Source organism: Podarcis bocagei (genome assembly GCF_964188305.1).
Source record: "Podarcis bocagei genome assembly, chromosome: 5".
NCBI classification, from domain to species: domain Eukaryota; kingdom Metazoa; phylum Chordata; class Lepidosauria; order Squamata; family Lacertidae; genus Podarcis; species Podarcis bocagei.
Genome location: NC_138129.1, coordinates 66602014 through 66620975, shown reverse-complemented (window position 1 = coordinate 66620975; position 18962 = coordinate 66602014). Strand labels below are relative to the sequence as shown.

The 18962-nt window shown below is 43.4% G+C and overlaps 1 protein-coding gene across 2 annotated transcripts in view; it reads left to right on the top strand.

Moving 5' to 3' along the window:
• The window catches only part of NEGR1 (neuronal growth regulator 1), a 457176-nt gene that overhangs the window by 311125 nt on the left and 127089 nt on the right, over positions 1 to 18962 (top strand). For both annotated transcript variants that reach the window (XM_081193857.1, XM_081193858.1), the window contains exon 4: positions 96 to 227. In XM_081193857.1, coding sequence (XP_081049983.1) covers positions 96 to 227 — 132 coding nt within the window. The remainder of the gene's footprint in view (positions 1 to 95; positions 228 to 18962) is intronic.

Here is an 18962-nt window from a genome sequence, read left to right as displayed (position 1 = left end):
TGGTTGTTTTTACCTGAATGGAGCTTCAATCAGCTCCAATGAAATTTCCTGTACACTCTTTTTAATCTCTCTCTCCCTCTCCCCTTTAATTTCAGCCAAACCATTTGAAAGTGGACAGTATTTGGACATCTATGGAATTACAAGAGACCAAGCTGGGGAATATGAATGCAGTGCTGAAAACGACGTCTCAGTCCCAGATGTGAAAAAAGTAAAAGTCACAGTAAACTGTAAGTTGCATGTGTTTTGGAGGGGGGGAAATATTTGAAATGGAAGAGGTTGGTGAAAAACAGTGTGATGTAGAAGATGCATTCAGGTAGCTGTCAAATAGTGGCTATCTGTGATGTTAGTTGCGAGAGATTAGCACCATGGCAGCAGGTCCTGTGCAAAAGCAATCATATTTGCCTTCACTGTTTTAACTTCTGTATGCATGCAAATGTATAGGTAGAAGATCTCTTATAATGAATGCCTGCCACCATGATGCTGCTTCCATGGGCATTCATTATACCCAGCTGAATGACTGGAAGGGGCCCATGTTGGAAGCCTTTCTCATCAGACCAAGAGCTTTTATCTTTCCTGGAAATCAGAAGGACTTATGTTTCATGCTGCTCCTCCTTTCTGTGACTGAAAAGGGGGTCTGACACCTGAGCATGCAATCCCTGGTAGCTTACCTGACTAGGTCTCAGTCTCAGACCTGGGCTCAAGTCCTCAAATCCTGGGAAACTCTGTAAATGGTCAGTAAATTGTCCACTACTTTAGTGCATCGTGTTTTTAACATGGCAAGTTTTATTTGTGCCTATTGGGTCCCTCCCTGGTCCAAAGACAGTGAGGTAAGCAGGACCAAGGGAACAGGTTTTGCCCCTTCCCTACTGAGTGTTAGCTCAAGACCAGGCTTCCTCAACCTCAGCCCTCCAGATGTTCTGAGACTACAGTTCCCATCATCCCTAACCACTGGTCCTGCTAGCTAGGGATCATGGGAGTTGTAGGCCAAAAACAACTGGCGGGCCGAGGTTGAGAAAGCCTGCCCAAGACAGATCCCTTTAAGTGAGTGGTGCCCTTAACAGCTGTAGGGCTATGTTAAAGATGCACATTGCACCACCTGGAGGCCCCTGCAGCATATGGGCTCTTCTCCTGGTGCTCCAATTCATGTCACAGTGGGCACTTCACTAGACTAAATTTATTATTCGTATGTTCCAGAATACGATTTGCAATTCCATTCAGACAAACAAAATTATCATTTGGGTGCTTGGTGCTGCCTCGGATTGCTGCATTCCAGGTGGGGCTTTTACATTATGCCAATCCTGTGAGTTTTTCAGAGATACTACACCAGGATGTGGAAGGCTGAATGGACCCTTGATCACATCTCAGAAGGGCAGCTTTAAAAAAAAAATCTGTGTCCTTATAAACATCTGGGATACCTAAGTAAGTTTCTCTCCTTGCTGAGCTCTCCAGTTCCTTATAACATACAACTTTAGTTTTTCTGCAAGGTGGACACTGGAAAGTTATTTTGGAAACAGGAACTAGGTCTGTTTTTTTAACTTCTCAGACACATGGTTTCAAGACTTCTGTTGCTCGGGGCTTTCTCTCAAATACCACTGTATTATTTCTTGTCCTTCTTTCATAGACAGTGTCACCTCCCATGTTGCTATAACTTAGTTTCAGTTCCTGGGCTTCTATTCAAAGGTCTGTATTGTGTGTAATATGCTTTCAACACTATTATTAAATAAGGAAAACAATAAATAGCAATCCCAAGATGACACTGGCATTAAAAAAATGTGCTGAAGAAGTGAAGGATATTCTTAGAAGGCTTTTTCAAGAGACAGTTGCCTGTCTCTACCTAGCAGCTCCTCACCTAGCCATTTCGTGTAAAATGCAGAAATACTGTCAACATCTGTTCCCTACTACAAGCAATGATTCATTCTGACTAGGCAGAAGAAGAACATTCAGCAGCATTTAAGGCTAAAGCTTACTTGTATTGGGAGAGCATATGCTCTCTAGAGCTATAAAAACTACTGGTTGTATCTGATTTTCATTGGATTTTAAATGTAACATTAAGCACAACTAGAAGTTTAAAGCTCCAAAAGTGCTAACTTGGCTTTGGGAAGCAGGGGAATGGACTCTAGGACTCTGTCACAGCCATCACAGCTCCATCCCAAAGCCCAGCTTTGGGAAGGCAGCACGAGGGCTGGGGGCAAGTGTCAAATGTTGCTGAGGACCATGAAAAAGGCCTCAAGGGCCATATGCAGCCACTCAAGCTGCAAGTTGGACCACCCTGCTATAGAATGATCTATGGAGCAGTAACAAATTCTGAGCATCCAGTTGCTATGTATTATGTTCTTGAGAGCAATTGCCTAATATTGTTAAGTGAATGTTGAACCTCTGAACTGGATCTGATTCTCTAAAATAGATGTTACCAAACTGTAGTCTGTGGGCTGTCAGTGGTTCATGAGCTTCATACAGGTGGTCCATGGCATGTCTGGCTAACTCAGCAGTTAGTAGAGACACTCCATTGCCTCTCAAAACAGAGAGAAGCCAACAATATTTCTTATATTGTATTTTACTGCATTGCAATTTGAATTCTGTGGAATGCAAACTGCAATACAATGAAATGCAATAGCAGAATTAAAGGAAGCAATAACAAATGTAATAAAAATCAGACAGCATCTAGCACGGCACAGTGCAATGGCTACAGCATGCAGGAAATAATCAAGTCATCATTACCAAGGGCATTAGCAATTTTCAAAAGATCTGCAGGGGGGGACTTGTGCTTTGTGCTTTAAAGCATAGCTGGTGGTCTGTAAACACCTCAGAATGCTCTGCTTTGCTGACAAGTATATCATACTACTAGCAATGGGCTATCTCTGAGGATTCTTTTGGTCAAACTTGTTTCTTGATCATTGCCTGAAGCTGGAATAGGAGCACTGGAATCCTCCTTAGATTGCCTTGAGCTGCCTCTGTGTAATGCAACTCTATGTTGGATGCACAGCCTGCATAAATCGAGTGGTTAGTACAGTATAGTGCCTCCTTATTTTCTGTTTGAATAATCCACAGCAGTATTAATGTAGACTATTTTTCATATCCTCCTTCCTCTTCTGTGAAGTCTGTGAAAATTTGCTAGCCGTCCAACATGCTTAGGGTTCCTCTGTATTCAGAAGCTGACTACCTTTGATTATCACAAAAATAATAATTAATATTTCTCACTTGTGAGCATCCAAGAAACATTGCTGGCCACTTTGGGGGGTGCAGTACTGGGCTGTGGTATTCTTGCTTAAATTCTCAGAAGAGGGATATTGGCATATTTAGTCTTCATAGCAGACACATTGATCTCAAACCTCTTGAAACAGTCTCAGCTTCCATTAAAAACATGAAGTTCTATTGATTCAATTTCATCTTTTTCTTTTGAATGCATGCTATTGTAACAAATAAATTCCTCAGTATTTTTATGCACACAATCCCACCCAGAAGCTCAGATCTGTTCAGCTATTTGTTGGTGCAGAGGTGGGGCCTCTTAATGAAAAGTATTTGAGCATCCCTTCCCCCTCTCCTCACTGAATTTAAAAACTCCTGGTCTCTAAGAAGCTGATCAAATATATTCCAGTGTCTTCCATCCATTTTCTCTCTTTGCTTCTTTTACTCATATTGGAAAACAAAATCTCATACAGTTTGGCAGAAGAGTCTCATAACAGCACAGCATATTGTGTGTTCAGGTCTTGCACTTAAATCACAGTATATTGCTACTTGTATACCTCTGGTTCTCTGACACTGGAGAGTAAACTTTATTGCCTTGCCTGCTAGATGAAAAGAAGATTTTGAGTAAACTGCTGTATTAACAAGGGGAGAGAGTCCAACTGGGGGGAAAGATCATAGTCACTTGGTCCTTTGATGTGGAAATTGTGTATCATTTGCCACTCAGCTTCCTTTGGACACATTGAATAGGATTCTGATTTCATCTACACTGCTGTAAATCTGGAGTAACTGTCTAGAAATCAATGAAGTTACACCAGATTTATGGCAGCGTAGCAAAGTCCAATTTGTCCTAATGGCCTTGGTTCTACAATTGTAATTAAAGTAGCGGTAAATATTGATGGATGGTTGAGAGTGTACGTGTAAGCCATGATTCACTGACGAAGCTTCAACCAGCAGCAACTCCTGCAAGAGAGACATTGTGATCTCTGTATCATGCAAATGAGCATATGCCTGGCAAGAGAGTTAACTCATTAGGGTGGAGCAGCCATTACACCCACCAGATGTGCATTTAGCAGAACAGCTGCAGGCAGCAAAAAGCAGCTCAGAGTCGGAGAAATGATTTGTGGGTGTGTCTGCGTGTTCATTTTCAATGGATGTGTTTGTTTTCATGTTTGAAAACAAATTCCTATAATACCCCTAATCTACTTCATTGTTTTCAATGAGTCTAATTCTGGAAGTCATATTGCTAAAACTCGTGTGGTGGGGTATATTCCTGTATACTTAGCCCTTTGACACTCAGTTTGTTTGGTGGTTATGGGGAGATGCTGGACTTCTTGTTTCTATGCCAATGAGATCCCAGGCTGCACCAGATGGTGCTTCTGGAATGGTACCCAAAGGGACTGTCAGGTTGCAGGCAGACCTGGAAATAGTAAAATGCTGACTACCCCAGGGTAGCAGAGGAAAAGCAGCCCAAGCAAGCTCTCCAAAGGAGAATGTGAAGGGTGGAAGGGAGCATGTTGTGTGAGAGGGCATATTGGCACCCCTCCCACAATATGGTTCTCTTGGGCTTCAGGAAGAGAGGCTGCCAGGGAGGAAGAGACTAGCAGAACAAGTGGAGCCCAAGAAAAGGAACTATTCTGTTTCACCTGCCTCTGGATTCCCTGCTTCTTCAGTTCATCCATAGACTCGCTTGAACCTCATAGTCAAGCCAGACACCATAATGCAGGCATGGCCAAACTTGGCCCTCCAGCTGTTTTGGGACTACAACTCCCATCATCCCTAGCTAACAGGACCAATGGTCAGGGGTAATGGGAATTGTAGTCCCAAAACAGCTGGAGGGCCAATTTTGGGCATGCCTGCCATAATGTTATTGTCATTTTAGCAAACTACCAGTATATCTAATTTGATTCAGTTCTGCTTTCAAATGACATTCCAGGCACCAAGTGACTTTTCTGATGGGCTTTATTCAAGGAAAATTCTTTGTCAAGTATTCTGAAACATACCTTGGGAGACTTCCCATTAGCAGCAATTGCCTCCATCCCTATTTCTTCCCATGGTTTACCATCTACTATGTCCAACCATGGGACACTATGGCTTGTATCTAGTGTTAGTCCTATGTGGAGTATTGTATCTAGTGTTAGTCCTATGTGGAGGGCTTCATTGGATACAGATCCCAGTTTATAAACAGAGAGAGGAATAAGCAGTGCCAACATTACCCATTAGACAGGAGGGAAGATCTGCAGAAACCAAAATTGTTGTTGTTGTTTAGTCGTTTAGTCGTGTCCGACTCTTCGTGACCCCATGGACCAGAGCACGCCAGGCACTCCTATCTTCCACTACCTCCCGCAGTTTGGTCAGACTCATGTTTGTAGCTTCGAGAACACTGTCCAACCATCTCATTCTCTGTCGTCCCCTTCTCCTTGTGCCCTCCATCTTTCCCAGCATCAGGGTCTTTTCCAGGGAGTCTTCTCTTCTCATGAGGTGGTCAAAGTATTGCAGTCTCAGCTTCACGATCTGTCCTTCCAGTGAGCACTCAGGGCTGATTTCCTTAAGAATGGATACGTTTGATATTCTTGCAGTCCATGGGACTCTCAAGAGTCTCCTCCAGCACCATAATTCAAAAGCATCAATTCTTCGGCGATCAGCCTTCTTTATGGTCCAGCTCTCACTTCCATACATCACTACTGGGAAAACCATGGCTTTAACTACACGGACCTTTGTTGGTAAGGTGATGTCTCTGCTTTTAATGATCCTGTCTAGGTTTGCCATCGCCTTTCTCCCAAGGATTAGGCATCTTTTAATTTCGTGACTGCTGTCACCATCTGCAGTGATCATGGAGCCCAAGAAAGTAAAATCTCTCACTGCCTCCACTTCTTCCCCTTCTATTTGCCAGGAGGTGATGGGACCAGTGGCCATGATCTTAGTTTTTTTGATGTTGAGCTTCAGACCATATTTTGCGCTCTGCTCTTTCACCCTCATTAAAAGGTTCTTTAATTCCTCCTCACTTTCTGCCATCAAGGTTGTGTCATCTGCATATCTGAGGTTGTTGATATTTCTTCCGGCGATCTTAATTCTGGCTTGGGATTCATCCAGCCCAGCCTTTCGCATGATGAACTCTGCATATAAGTTAAATAAGCAGGGGGACAATATACAGCCTTGCCGTACTCCTTTCCCAATTTTGAACCAATCAGTTGTTCCATATCCAGTTCTAACTGTAGCTTCTTGTCCCACATAGAGATTTCTCAGGAGACAGATGAGGTGATCAGGCACTCCCATTTCTTTAAGAACTTGCCATAGTTTGCTGTGGTCGACACAGTCAAAGGCTTTTGCATAGTCAATGAAGCAAAAGTAGATGTCTTTCTGGAACTCTCTAGCTTTCTCCATAATCCAGCGCATGTTTGCAATTTGGTCTCTGGTTCCTCTGCCTCTTCTAAATCCAGCTTGCACTTCTGGGAGTTCTCGGTCCACATACTGCTTAAGCCTGCCTTGTAGAATTTTAAGCATAATCTTGCTAGCGTGTGAAATGAGTGCAATTGTGCGGTAATTGGAGCATTCTTTGGCACTTCCCTTCTTTGGGATTGGGATGTAGACTGATCTTCTCCAATCCTCTGGCCACTGCTGAGTTTTCCAAATTTGCTGGCATATTGAGTGTAGCACCTTAACAGCATCATCTTTTAAAATTTTAAATAGTTCAGCTGGAATATCATCACTTCCACTGGCCTTGTTATTAGCAATGCTTTCTAAGGCCCATTTGACTTCACTCTCCAGGATGTCTGGCTCATGGTCAGCAACCACACTACCTGGGGTATACGAGACATCCATTTCTTTCTGGCATAGTTCCTCTGTGTATTCTTGCCACCTCTTCTTGATGTCTTCTGCTTCTGTTAGGTCCTTTCCACTTTTGTCTTTTATTATGGTAATCTTTGTACAAAATGTTCCTTTCATATCTCCAATTTTCTTGAACAGATCTCTGGTTTTTCCCATTCTATTGTTTTCCTCTATTTCTTTGCATTGCTCGTTTAAGAAGGCCTTCTTGTCTCTCCTTGCTATTTTTTGGAAATCTGCATTCAATTTCCTGTATCTTTCACTATCTCCCTCGCATTTTGCTTGCCTTCTCTCCCCCGCTATTTGTAGGGCCTCATTGGACAGCCACTTTGCTTTCTTGCATTTCCTTTTCATTGGGATGGTTTTAGTTGCTGCCTCTTGTATAATGTTACGAGCCTCCATCCATAGTTCTTCAGGCACTCTGTCCACCAAATCTAAATCCTTAAACCTGTTCCTCACTTCCACTGTGTATTCATAAGGGATTTGACTTAGATTGTATCTTACCGGCCGAGTGGTTTTTCCTACTTTCTTCAGTTTAAGCTTGAATTTTGCTATAAGAAGCTGATGATCTGAGCCACAGTCAGCTCCAGGTCTTGTTTTTGCTGACTGTATAGAGCTTCTCCATCTTTGGCTGCAGAGAATATAATCAATCTGATTTCGATGCTGCCCATCTGGTAATGTCCATGTATAGAGTCGTCTCTTGTGTTGTTGGAAAAGAGTGTTTGTGATGACCAGCTTGTTCTCTTGGCAGAACTCTATTAGCCTTTGCCCTGCTTCGTTTTGAACTCCAAGGCCAAACTTGCCAGTTGTTCCTTTTATCTCTTGACTCCCTACTTTAGCATTCCAATCCCCTATAATGAGAAGAACATCCTTCTTTGGTGTCATTTCTATAAGGTGTTGTAAGTCTTCATAGAATTGGTCAATTTCAGTTTCTTCAGCACCAGTAGTTGGTGCATAAACTTGGATTACTGTGATGTTAAAAGGTCTGCCTTGGATTTGTATCGAGATCATTCTATCATTTTTGAGATTGCATCCCAGTACAGCTTTTGCCACTCTTTTGTTGACTATGAGGGTCACTCCATTTCTTTTACGTGATTCTTGCCCACAGTAGTAGATGTGATGGTCATCCGAATTGAATTCGCCCATTCCCGTCCATTTTAGTTCACTGATGCCCAGGATGTCAATATTAATTCTTGCCATCTCATTTTTGACCACATCCAACTTACCAAGGTTCATGGTTCTTACATTCCAGGTTCCTATGCAATATTTTTCTTTACAGCATGGGACTTTCCTTTCGCTTCCAGGCATATCCGCAACTGAGCATCCTTTCGGCTTTGGCCCAGCCGCTTCATCAGCTCTGAATCTACTTGTACTTGTCCTCCGCTCTTCCTCAGTAGCATGTTGGACGCCTTCCGACCTGAGGGGTTCATCTTCCAGCGTCATAACTTTTATATGCCTGTTGTCTTTGTCCATGGAGTTTTCTTGGCAGGGATACTGGAGTGGCTTGCCAGTTCCTGCTCCAGGTGGATCACGTTTGGTCAAAACTCTCCACTATGACCTGTCCATTTTGGGTGGCCCTGCACGGCATAGCTCATAGCTTCTCTGAGTTATTCAAGCCCCTTCGCCATGGCAAGGCAGTGATCCATGAAGGGGAGAAACCAAAGTAGGATTAATGTATAGTGGGGTGCCATTTTTGCAATTTAAAGCCTGCTTTTGCATATAAGTATTAATGATTTCTAATCATCAGATAATACAGTGGTACCTCGGGTTAAGAATTTAATTTGTTCTGGAGGTCCGTTCTTAACATGAAACTGTTCTTAACCTGAGGTACCACTTTAGCCTCCTGCTGCCGCTGTGCCACCGCGGCACAATTTCTGTTCTCATCCTGAAGCAAAGTTCTTTTTTTAAAAAAAATAATTTTTTATTAACAGGCCAATCACATCACATTATCACATTGATTCCAAATTATACAGCCAAATTTTAAATTTTGTTGGGGGTACCCATACATCAAGCTCAGCTCGAGTCCAAAACAGCATCACTTATCTTACTGCATTAATTAGACAGTTCTCTCCAGTTTGATCCGGAAAGTCCTGTGTTACTTCTTTTCTCTTCTTGTTGTTATCATAAATTCCTTTCTTTGCGATCTCTGATGATTTTCACAAGCAGGTTAACAGCTGGCATTCTATGTGGATTTTGTACTTTTCCAAAAATCATATCGATCCGGGACAGCCTCTGTACAACGCTTCCATAAACAGAATTAATCTCCGATCTGTCCTTTATTTTTCTCAGGCTTACCAAATAACAAATGAGTCTGGGGGTTCTGTCGGGTTCAAACAATCCTGATTCTCCTCCCCCAGTCCTTCTTCCTCGGCAAACCTGTCATGGCGAGACGCCGTTTTTTAACTGCGTCATAAAAATTTTCTTCTTTTCTCACCGTTCTGCAGTCTTCTTTCCTTATACTCCATCCCACATAGTTCTTAAAATCCTGCCTGTGATTCATAGAAACATGACGATCTTGTTTCTATCTGGGGTGAAGGGTTATTAATGTCACATCATGCAAAGAAAAAAAGAGTTTTTTCCTCCACCCCCCTTTCATTCCAAACATACAGTCTCCTTATGGTGATTCATCAGAAGATTTACTTATCCATCCATCACTCCTGGTCGCAGAGATCCATTAATCAGCAGTCTTATCTTCGAGCTTTACTTGATGTATGTGCTTTCAGCTTCGTTTCCAATCGTATGTTTCCAATTATAATTCCAAGCTGAAGCAACCAGCACGCGCTAATTGGAATCAGCGTCAGGAAGATCTGACTTCACCGAGGGCCTGTGCCAAGTGTTCGGCACCCCCATCACTCATTTCAGGGGGTGCATTGTGAACACCGCTGGCAGGACAGTTCTCCTCCACATCCTGGAGGAGTTCAGGAAGGCTGCATACTTCCCATAGCAGCCCCTTAGTACCTCGTATGGGTCAGAGAGATGTTATTGTCGGCCATCTTCCAACGCGCCACCTGGTTCTTAACCCAAGGTACTATTTCTGGGTTCGCGGCGTCTGTAACCTGAAGCATCTGTAACCCGAGGTACCACTGTACTTGCAGTTTAGATCTTGCTGAATCTGGAATTATTATACTCCACATTGGCTTGGTTAGCACATAACACGATGCAATGGTTTAATAAACCATAGGTTAGTTTGATTATCCAAACCTGGTCCAGTGTCTTAACTATGATTTAGTAATACTAACAAACCAACACTCATGAGTCATTATTTGTTGTTGGTTTATAAACCTTGGCTTATGTTAACTATGGATTAGAGTTATGTGCAAACATAGCTACACAATCACTTTGTAAGGAAACTTGATATTATTGTATCCATATTACAAGTAAGGTTGCTGAGGTAAGTGACGAAGACTTAAACCAAGGGCTTTCTGGTCATATTCTGAGCTGCTATGCCTACACCACCAGGGGTGTGCACGGTAACAGTAAAAATATTTCAGAGGTTGCAGGAACTACAGGACCAGCAAATGCAGAGAGAACAGCAGGAGGAAAATAGCAGGAGTGGCCCTTTTAGGCCTAAATTAGACAAACAGGAGATGAGGAAGTAAAACCTTATAGGCCATACCATTTCTGCATGATTTTTTGTTATTTCCAATTTAAAAGGGGGAAAGATGTCCGGACTAAGATGCAGTTGATAATTTCCTATCATTTCAAGTTTTTGCTCTGTATTGTACAATATTGTTAAGATGCACGAAAAGCTACACTGCTGAAACACAAGGCATATTTTTTAAAATATTGAATATTCATTTCATGTAGTAAACAGCTGCTTAGCCATCCAAATGTATGCAAGAAAAATTATCCATTTTAAATTGCTTTTCAAATTTGAAGTTTTGTGGATGGATTGCTTTAAATGAGACATAAACAAGGTCTGTGAGTGCTCTTGTAGCATAAATAGTATTATTCTTCCCTACATCTACTTTTATTGCATAAATTATGTTTTCTCGAAAAATAAATGTGTCATATGCTCTTTTAATGGTGACCTTAGAAAACATGGTAAGTGTGTGGGGTGTTTCAGAGAGAGAGAGAGAGAGCGCGCATTTTAGAAGCATTGTGAAGTTGCTAGTTTCTCCATGTGAGAATACTATTCCAAACTGAGTTAAGAAAGATAAGACTTAATACCATTTTATTTTCCCAGTGTTTTTTTATCATTTTCTGTCAGGGAACTGCCATCAGCTCAGAGGCGAGAGGTGGAAGGGCAGTTGTGTTATAGGGAGCCTCCGGAAATCTTGCGAAGCAGTTCCTCCTCTGGCGAGGAGGGAAGCCCCACCTCCAGTGGAGAGGAGGTGGTTGGGACCAGGGGATGCTAGGGAGAGCCTCAACACCAAGCCTGAGCAAACCGGAGAAGGGGGCAGTACCCCTTTGCCAGTACCCATTCTGTGCAGTAGGTTTAGGCGCAGGGAAGGGAAGGGAAGGGAAGGGAGGAGAAGGTTGGGGGTCACGTGACTGTTATGCTTCAGGAGGTGCAAGGACCGGCCCACTCCCAGATTCTACTAGCGACTGAGCCAGACATGAACTTGTGATGTTCTTCACTGTAAATAGTTTGCACTAATAATAAAGCTGGAAAAGACAGGTTGGAGTCTTGCCTGTTTGCTCTTGAGCAACCACACCAGCACCTGACATTTTCTATTATATTTTATAAAGCAAATGCTGATTTGTAGATGATAATCTTAACCCCTGTTGAGTCATGTATTAACTAGATTTTAATATTTTACCAGAAAACTGGCTGGTTGGTTGTACCTACAGCAGTTTCTCTAGGTCTTCAGTCTTGTAGACAAAGGGCTTTTTTAAAATAGTGAAATTAGAAAAAGATTAAGTTCTCCTATTCCTAGCAGCAGTATCATTCTGAAAATTGTAAGTAAGTGGTAGGCACCAATGTGGCTGGAAAGAAGTCAGAAGGCTGTGGGGAGGGGGAGGAGAATCTCTCTGCAAAGTTCAGGCTTCCTATCAGCTTGCTGCTTCTGTGCCAGTTCACCATGGAAATATGAGTTAGGCTTTGTTTCTTTGGTGATCTGGCACAGGAACAGCAATGTGGCCGGAAGGAAGTCAAAACAATACTACAGTAGATGGAGAACCTTCTTTTAAAGTGTGAAAAGGGGAAAACCTACCTCAGTCACCTCAACTGTAAAAGTATTTTTATGAGGTTCAGTTATATTTGATGGTGTCCTTCTGGCTTTGTTTTTTAAATAAATAAGATATTTGTGTGTGTGTGTGCGATTTGTAACTTATACTTTACATTTCATAGTAAACTGAAACAAGCTGCTGTCATCCTGCCCTTGAGATTGCCTGAGGCCTTTGCTCTTCCTTCAACTTTGTCCAAACTATGTATGTCCTAGAGATGTACCACCTCTGCGGAATGTTTTGCTTCTGTGGCTGAAAATAATTGGTTACCAAATGTAGAATAATTTTGTGGCATCTGTTGTCCACAGTGAGAACAAGATGCTGGGCTAGATGGATTATTTGGCCTGATCCAGCAGCCTTGTTCTTATGCTCTTATGTAACAGCACAGCATCTTGTTTTGTTATCATCTAAGTCAATGGGACGCAGGTGGCGCTGTGGGTTAAACTACAGAGCCTAGGACTTGCCGATCAGAAGGTCGGCGGTTCGAATCCCCGCAGCGGGGTGAGCTCCCGTTGCTCAGTCCCTGCTCCTGCCAACCTAGCAGTTTGAAAGCACGTCAAAGTGCAAGTAAATAAATAGGTATCTCTCTGGCAGGAAGGTAAACGTCGTTTCCATGTGCTGCTCTGGTTTCGCCAGAAGCGGCTTAGTCATGCTGGTCACATGACCCGGAAGCTGTACGCCGGCTCCCTCGGCCAATAAAGCGAGGTCAACGCTGCAGCCCCAGAGTCGGTCACGACTGGACCTAATGGTCAGGGGTCCTTTACCTTTACCTTTAAGTCAATAGTAGTTCTGCAGAAAAACTGTGTTCTCACATTCAATTGTGTTTTAAGTTCTGTGCCCTATAGTTGAGTTGGACATGCAACCTCACTCAGAAATACAGTATATATTGTTGTGCACCACCCCAATGCCCAAGCAGGGTGAGATCCCAGAGGTTCCAGGCACTTACTCAGGGTTCGAGTTCTTTTGGAATGAGGTGCATCGGAGGTTGCGGTGTCTTTATGATGTCTGGTCCATTCTGGTATATACAACCTCAGCCTATGATGGAGGGGTTCACAGCATTAACAGCCTAAGGGGACCTTAGATTCCAGCAGAAATCGGGCATGGCTCTGACTCTCTGCCTTCCCAGCCGGCTGCCTTGCTTCCAGCTTCTACCTTTTAAGCTCACACATGTCAACTGGGCTTTGTCTTTCCAACTACCAGTGAGTTGAGAGAGTGGAGCCCACCCATTTGTCATCTGACGCAGATCTGCTTCTTTTTTTACCTTAACAACCCATTACCTCACCATGAAGCTAGCCAGGCTATTTCAGGAATTAGAAGGAACTCGGTATATAGCCTACCTCTCCCCCACAAACTCAAAACAATATGCATGTTTCCTAAAATAAAGTAATAAACATTATATAAAAAACCCGCCTTAGAAATGTTCATAGCCAGAGAAAAGTAATTAATTATTTAAAACAAGAAGAGAAAATATTTATTATCCTATAAAACACAACCGTCTCATCAGTAAAACACAGCACCTGAAGTATCCCCATAACACCTACTGCCATTAAATGGGCAAAATCTACTGCAACCTCCGTCCCTATAAAAATTAAGAAAATCTCTATGCAAGCAACTGCAGCAGCAAAACCCCCAACCCAAACTATTCTAATGTTACTTTTTCCTAGTTCTTCTGTATAGTATTTTGAGTAAAGAATAAAAATGGATCCACAGCAGCTCCCTTGCATGTTTGTGGATCTGTGTTTGTGTGTGGGTGTAACATCCCGCCCCCTGCATATGCCCTGTAGACCTGAGTCTTCATGCCAACAGAACTTTAGTTTAAGCTTCATAGGACATGGTAAATCTCAGTATCACCACCTGGAGGCAGTTGGGGGGGGCATAAAAACTTTGCCGCATGAAAATGAGGGATAAAAGTCACCTTGTGCAGACTTCACTATAACCTTATTTTCACAGACAAGAATCAGAATTCTTTCAACGGAGAATGTTTGGGTTTAATTATTTATTTTTCTTGGATACTTTTGGGTGGTTGTTTTTTTTGGGGGGGGAGGATTTTTTATTTTTTATTTTTTGCAGAGCAGCTTAACATATTAGCATTTCTTAGAAGTCTGTGTTGCTGTTGCTATGGCAGTTTGCATAATATTATCTATAATGCTCATTTCACTTTGAATTCAGACATACTGTACCAGTTGCTTGAACTTAATTATATATGTACTCTTAAACCTACTGTGGAAGAAATTAGGGGACTGTGGTGTGTGTTGTGGCTTTTGCTGTCGAGACATATCATTCTTGCTTTAATCTTTTGGAAGGCATGTTCCATTGGAACGAGGGTGTATTTTTTAAAAAAAGAAACATTAGAGAATGGTAAGAAGCCAGCTTGGATTTCTGGAATAAATTGCAGTACAAGATCCAAAACAGTGAACAAATGAAATCCTTCCCCCACCCCAGAAATGTTGAGTTCCCTTTCACAGTATTATCTAATGAACAAATAGCACAAACAATTTTGGTACAATTATTGGAACTATGCAGTTGTTGTACACTATTTAACATTAATGAAAGCCTAATATGAAATGTATGCAGATTGAAATCTGCCACTTGTTAATCATCCTACTATATGCTTGCAAGTTGCCTACTAAACATAATCTGCCTTTTCTGTCTGATTCTCTTCCAGTTGTGTGAAAATATCCTTTATGTTCTCAGCCACAGCATCGGGTTGGAATTTCAGTTGAGCTGTTCATGGGCATATCTTGAATGGAGCTTGCCCAGTGTTAGGGAACTAGGTAAAGGTACCCCTGACCATTAGGTCCAGTCACGAATGACTCTGGGGTTGCGGCACTCATCTTGCTCTATAAGCCGAGGGAGCCGGCGTTTGTCCACAGACAGCTTCAGGGTCATGTGGCCAGCATGACTAGGCTGCTTCTGGTGAACCAGAGCAGTGCACGGAAATGTCGTTTACCTTCCTGCCGAAGCGGTACCTCTATATTCCGTCAGGCATTGCGGGACCTTGCTCCCCCTGGCGACTCATTGACTGAGCTTGTTGAGGGCTGGAATACCCAGCTCCTGGCAGCCATTGATGAGATCGCACCTAAGCGCCCTCTGCGACCCCGCAGAAACCGGGCCCCCTGGTTTACCGAGGAGCTTCGGAAAATGAAGCGGGACCTCAGACGGCTAGAGCGAGTATGGCGGGGTGCCCGTGACGGAGCCTCAAGAACATCTTATAAGGTTTTTATGAAAACCTATGAGATGGCAGTGAAGGCCGCTAAGAAGTCTTACTTCTCGGCCTCCATTGCATCCGCTAGCTCTCGCCCGGCGCAATTATTTAGTATAATTCGGTCTTTAACGTCCCTTGAAGGACAGCCAAATTTAAATAACAATCTGACACACAGCTGTGAGGCATTTGCGAGCTTTTTTGTGGAGAAGGTCCTGTTGCTCCGCCATGACCTCCCTGCCAATTTGGATACAATAAAGGAACTGGAGGCCCCTCGACTGTCCTCGGGTCCAGTATTGGACCACTTTGACCGGATATCTCCAGCCGATGTGGACAGATTCCTCCAAGCTGGAAAGCCCACCACCTGTCCTCTTGACCCGTGCCCGTCATGGCTGATTAGAGCGTGTCCAGACGAGGTGCGGGCCCCCCTGGGGGATATCATCAATTTGTCCCTTGGCACCGGGATATTCCCAGGGGAACTGAAGGAGGCGGTGGTGCGTCCGCTCTTAAAGAAAACATCATTAGATCCCTTAGATCTATCCAATTACCGCCCGGTCTTGAATCTTCCATTCCTGGGTAAGGTGATTGAGAGAGCGGTTGCTGAACAGCTTGGTAGGTTCCTGGATGAAACATCTGCTTTGGATCCATTCCAGTCCGGCTTCCGTGCTGGCCATGGGACCGAGACGGCTCTGGTCGCCCTAACAGATGATCTCCGCAGACAGCTGGATCGAGGCGGGTCGGGGCTGCTGATTCTTCTAGATCTGTCAGCAGCCTTTGACATGGTCGATCACGAACTCCTGGACCACCGCCTTGCCGACGTGGGGATCCAGGGCACAGTCCTTCAATGGCTGCGCTCGTTTCTCTCTGATCGGGGACAGAGGGTGGCGCTTGGGGGGGAATTGTCATCGCGTCACTCCTTGGTGTGTGGAGTGCCTCAGGGTGCGATTCTCTCCCCGATGCTTTTTAACATCTTTATGCGCCCCCTCGCCCAGCTTGTCCGGAGTTTTGGGCTGGGTTGCCATCAGTATGCTGATGACACCCAACTCTATCTGTTGATGGATGGCCATCCTAACTCGGCCCGGACACACTGACCAGATGTCTGGAAGCTGTGGCTGGATGGTTACGTGGGAGCCGGTTGAAGTTAAATCCTTCGAAGACAGAGGTCCTCTGGCTGGGGCGGGACGATATGGGATCGAGGGGGCAACTCCCATCTCTTGCGAGGGTGCAATTAGTGCCAGCACCGTCCGTTAAGAGTTTGGGTGTAATCTTCGATACCTCCCTCTCTATGGAGGCGCAGATTACAGCTATAACAAAGGCGGCATTTTTCCATCTCCGCCAAGCTAAGCAGTTGGCCCCTTATCTCTCTCGCCCTGACCTAGCCACTGTGATCCATGCGACGGTCACCTCCAGACTGGATTATTGTAACTCGCTCTACGTGGGGCTGCCCTCGAGACTGACCCAGAAACTCCAGCGGGTGCAGAATGCCGCGGCGAGACTCCTTATGGGGTCTTCGCTGCGAGATCACATTCATCCGGTACTATACCAGCTGCACTGGCTCCCGGTGGAGTACAGGATCAGGTTTAAGGTGCTGGTTTTAACCTTTAAAGCCCTATACGGCCTACGAATTGCAGCTATAAAAATGAACGTTTTGCCAAAGATGTTGTTTCTGTTTCAGGCCTTGCAGATTGTGGACAGAGTGGAATGTTTTGGAAAGTGGCAGAAGGATATCTCTAAATTTGTCTGGCAGGGCAAAAAGCCCCGAATAAAGTTTAAAATACTAACTGATGCAAAGGAGAGAGGGGGATTTGCCCTGCCGGACTTAAGGTTATATTACGAAGCTGCAGCCTTCTGCTGGATGAAAGATTGGATTTTGTTGGAAAACACTGATGTCCTGGATCTGGAAGGCTTTAATAACTCGTTAGGTTGGCATGCGTATTTGTGGTATGACAAGGCAAAAACATATGGAATGTTTAAAAACCATATTGTCAGAAAAGCAATATTTATGGTCTGAAAAAAATACAAAGACTTATTAGAAAGCAAAACTCCGAGGTGGGTATCACCAATTGAGGCCAAAGCTCGGAAAAAACCCAATATGGAGGCCTACTGGCCGAAATATTGGGAAATAATAGAAAATATTGGAGGTAAATGGAGGCTGCAGAGCTTCGAAAAATTACAAAGTATGGTGCAAGGTTGGCTACATTATGCCCAAATTAATGAGGTTTTTAAGCTAGACAAAAAAATAGGATTCCAGGTGGAAAAATCGAAACTTGAGACAGAGCTGTTAGAACCAAAGACCAAGTTATTATCGAGAATGTATAACTTGCTGCTTAAATGGAACACTCAGGATGAGACAGTTAAATCAGCTATGATAAAATGGGCTCAGGACATTGGATATAACATCATGTCAGAAGACTGGGAGAGGTTATGGACCACCGGTATGAAGTTTACTGCATGTAATGCTTTGAAAGAAAACATTATGAAAATGGTATACAGGTGGTACATGACCCCGGTCAAGCTGGCTAAGATATACCATTTGTCCGATAACAAGTGTTGGAAGTGTAAGGAAGCTGAGGGGACATTCTTACACCTTTGGTGGACCTGCCCAAGATTGAAGGCCTACTGGGAAATGATCTACAATGAGTTAAAAAAGGTGTTTAAATACACCTTCCCTAAGAAACCAGAGGCCTTCCTTCTGGGCATTGTCGGCCAGAAGGTGTTAAAGAAGGACAGAACCTTTTTTATGTATGCTACAACAGCAGCAAGAATTCTTATTGCTAAGCACTGGAAGACTCAAGATTTGCCCACACTGGAGGACTGGCAGACGCAATTGATGAACTACATGGAATTAGCCGAGATGACTGCAAGGATCCGAGACCTGGGAGAAGAAGCGATGGAGGAGGATTGGAAAAAATTTAAGGACTATTTGCAAAAGTATTATAAATTATATGAATCTTAAGATGTCGCATGATTCGGAATGTCAGCCCCAGCAATATAAGCAGATTATTTATGAAAGTTGAATTATCTATGGAAGAATCAAAGTTTAAATGGGTAAAAAAGAAACATTGTAAGATTTTTAAAACAATTGGAATATAAGAGATTTAAACTTGAATAGTAATTGAAAATACAAAAAACACACGAAACAAGGTTATAACTTGCTGATAACTTTATTGTCAAGAATGCATTATGGGGAGACGCGGGGAAGCTCGATAGAAATTTGAAATAAGTTGATGAAATGGTCTGGTTTTATTGTTCTTGTTTCTTCTTTTTTCTTTTCTTTTTTTTATTTGCCTTTTCGTGTTCTTTTTTTTTGTTTATTTTTTGTTATTGTTATACCTGTAATGTGGAAAAAGACGCAATAAAAATTATTATAAAAAAAAAAATAAAGCCCTATACGGCCTAGGACCCTCGTACCTACGGGACCGCCTCTCCTGGTATGCCCCACAGAGAAACCTACGGTCTGCAAACAATAACACCCTCAAGGTCCCAGGCCTCAGAGAGGTTAGGCTGGCCTCAACTAGAGCCAGGGCCTTCTCGGCTGCGGCTCCAACCTGGTGGAACGCTCTGTCACAAGAGACTAGGGCCC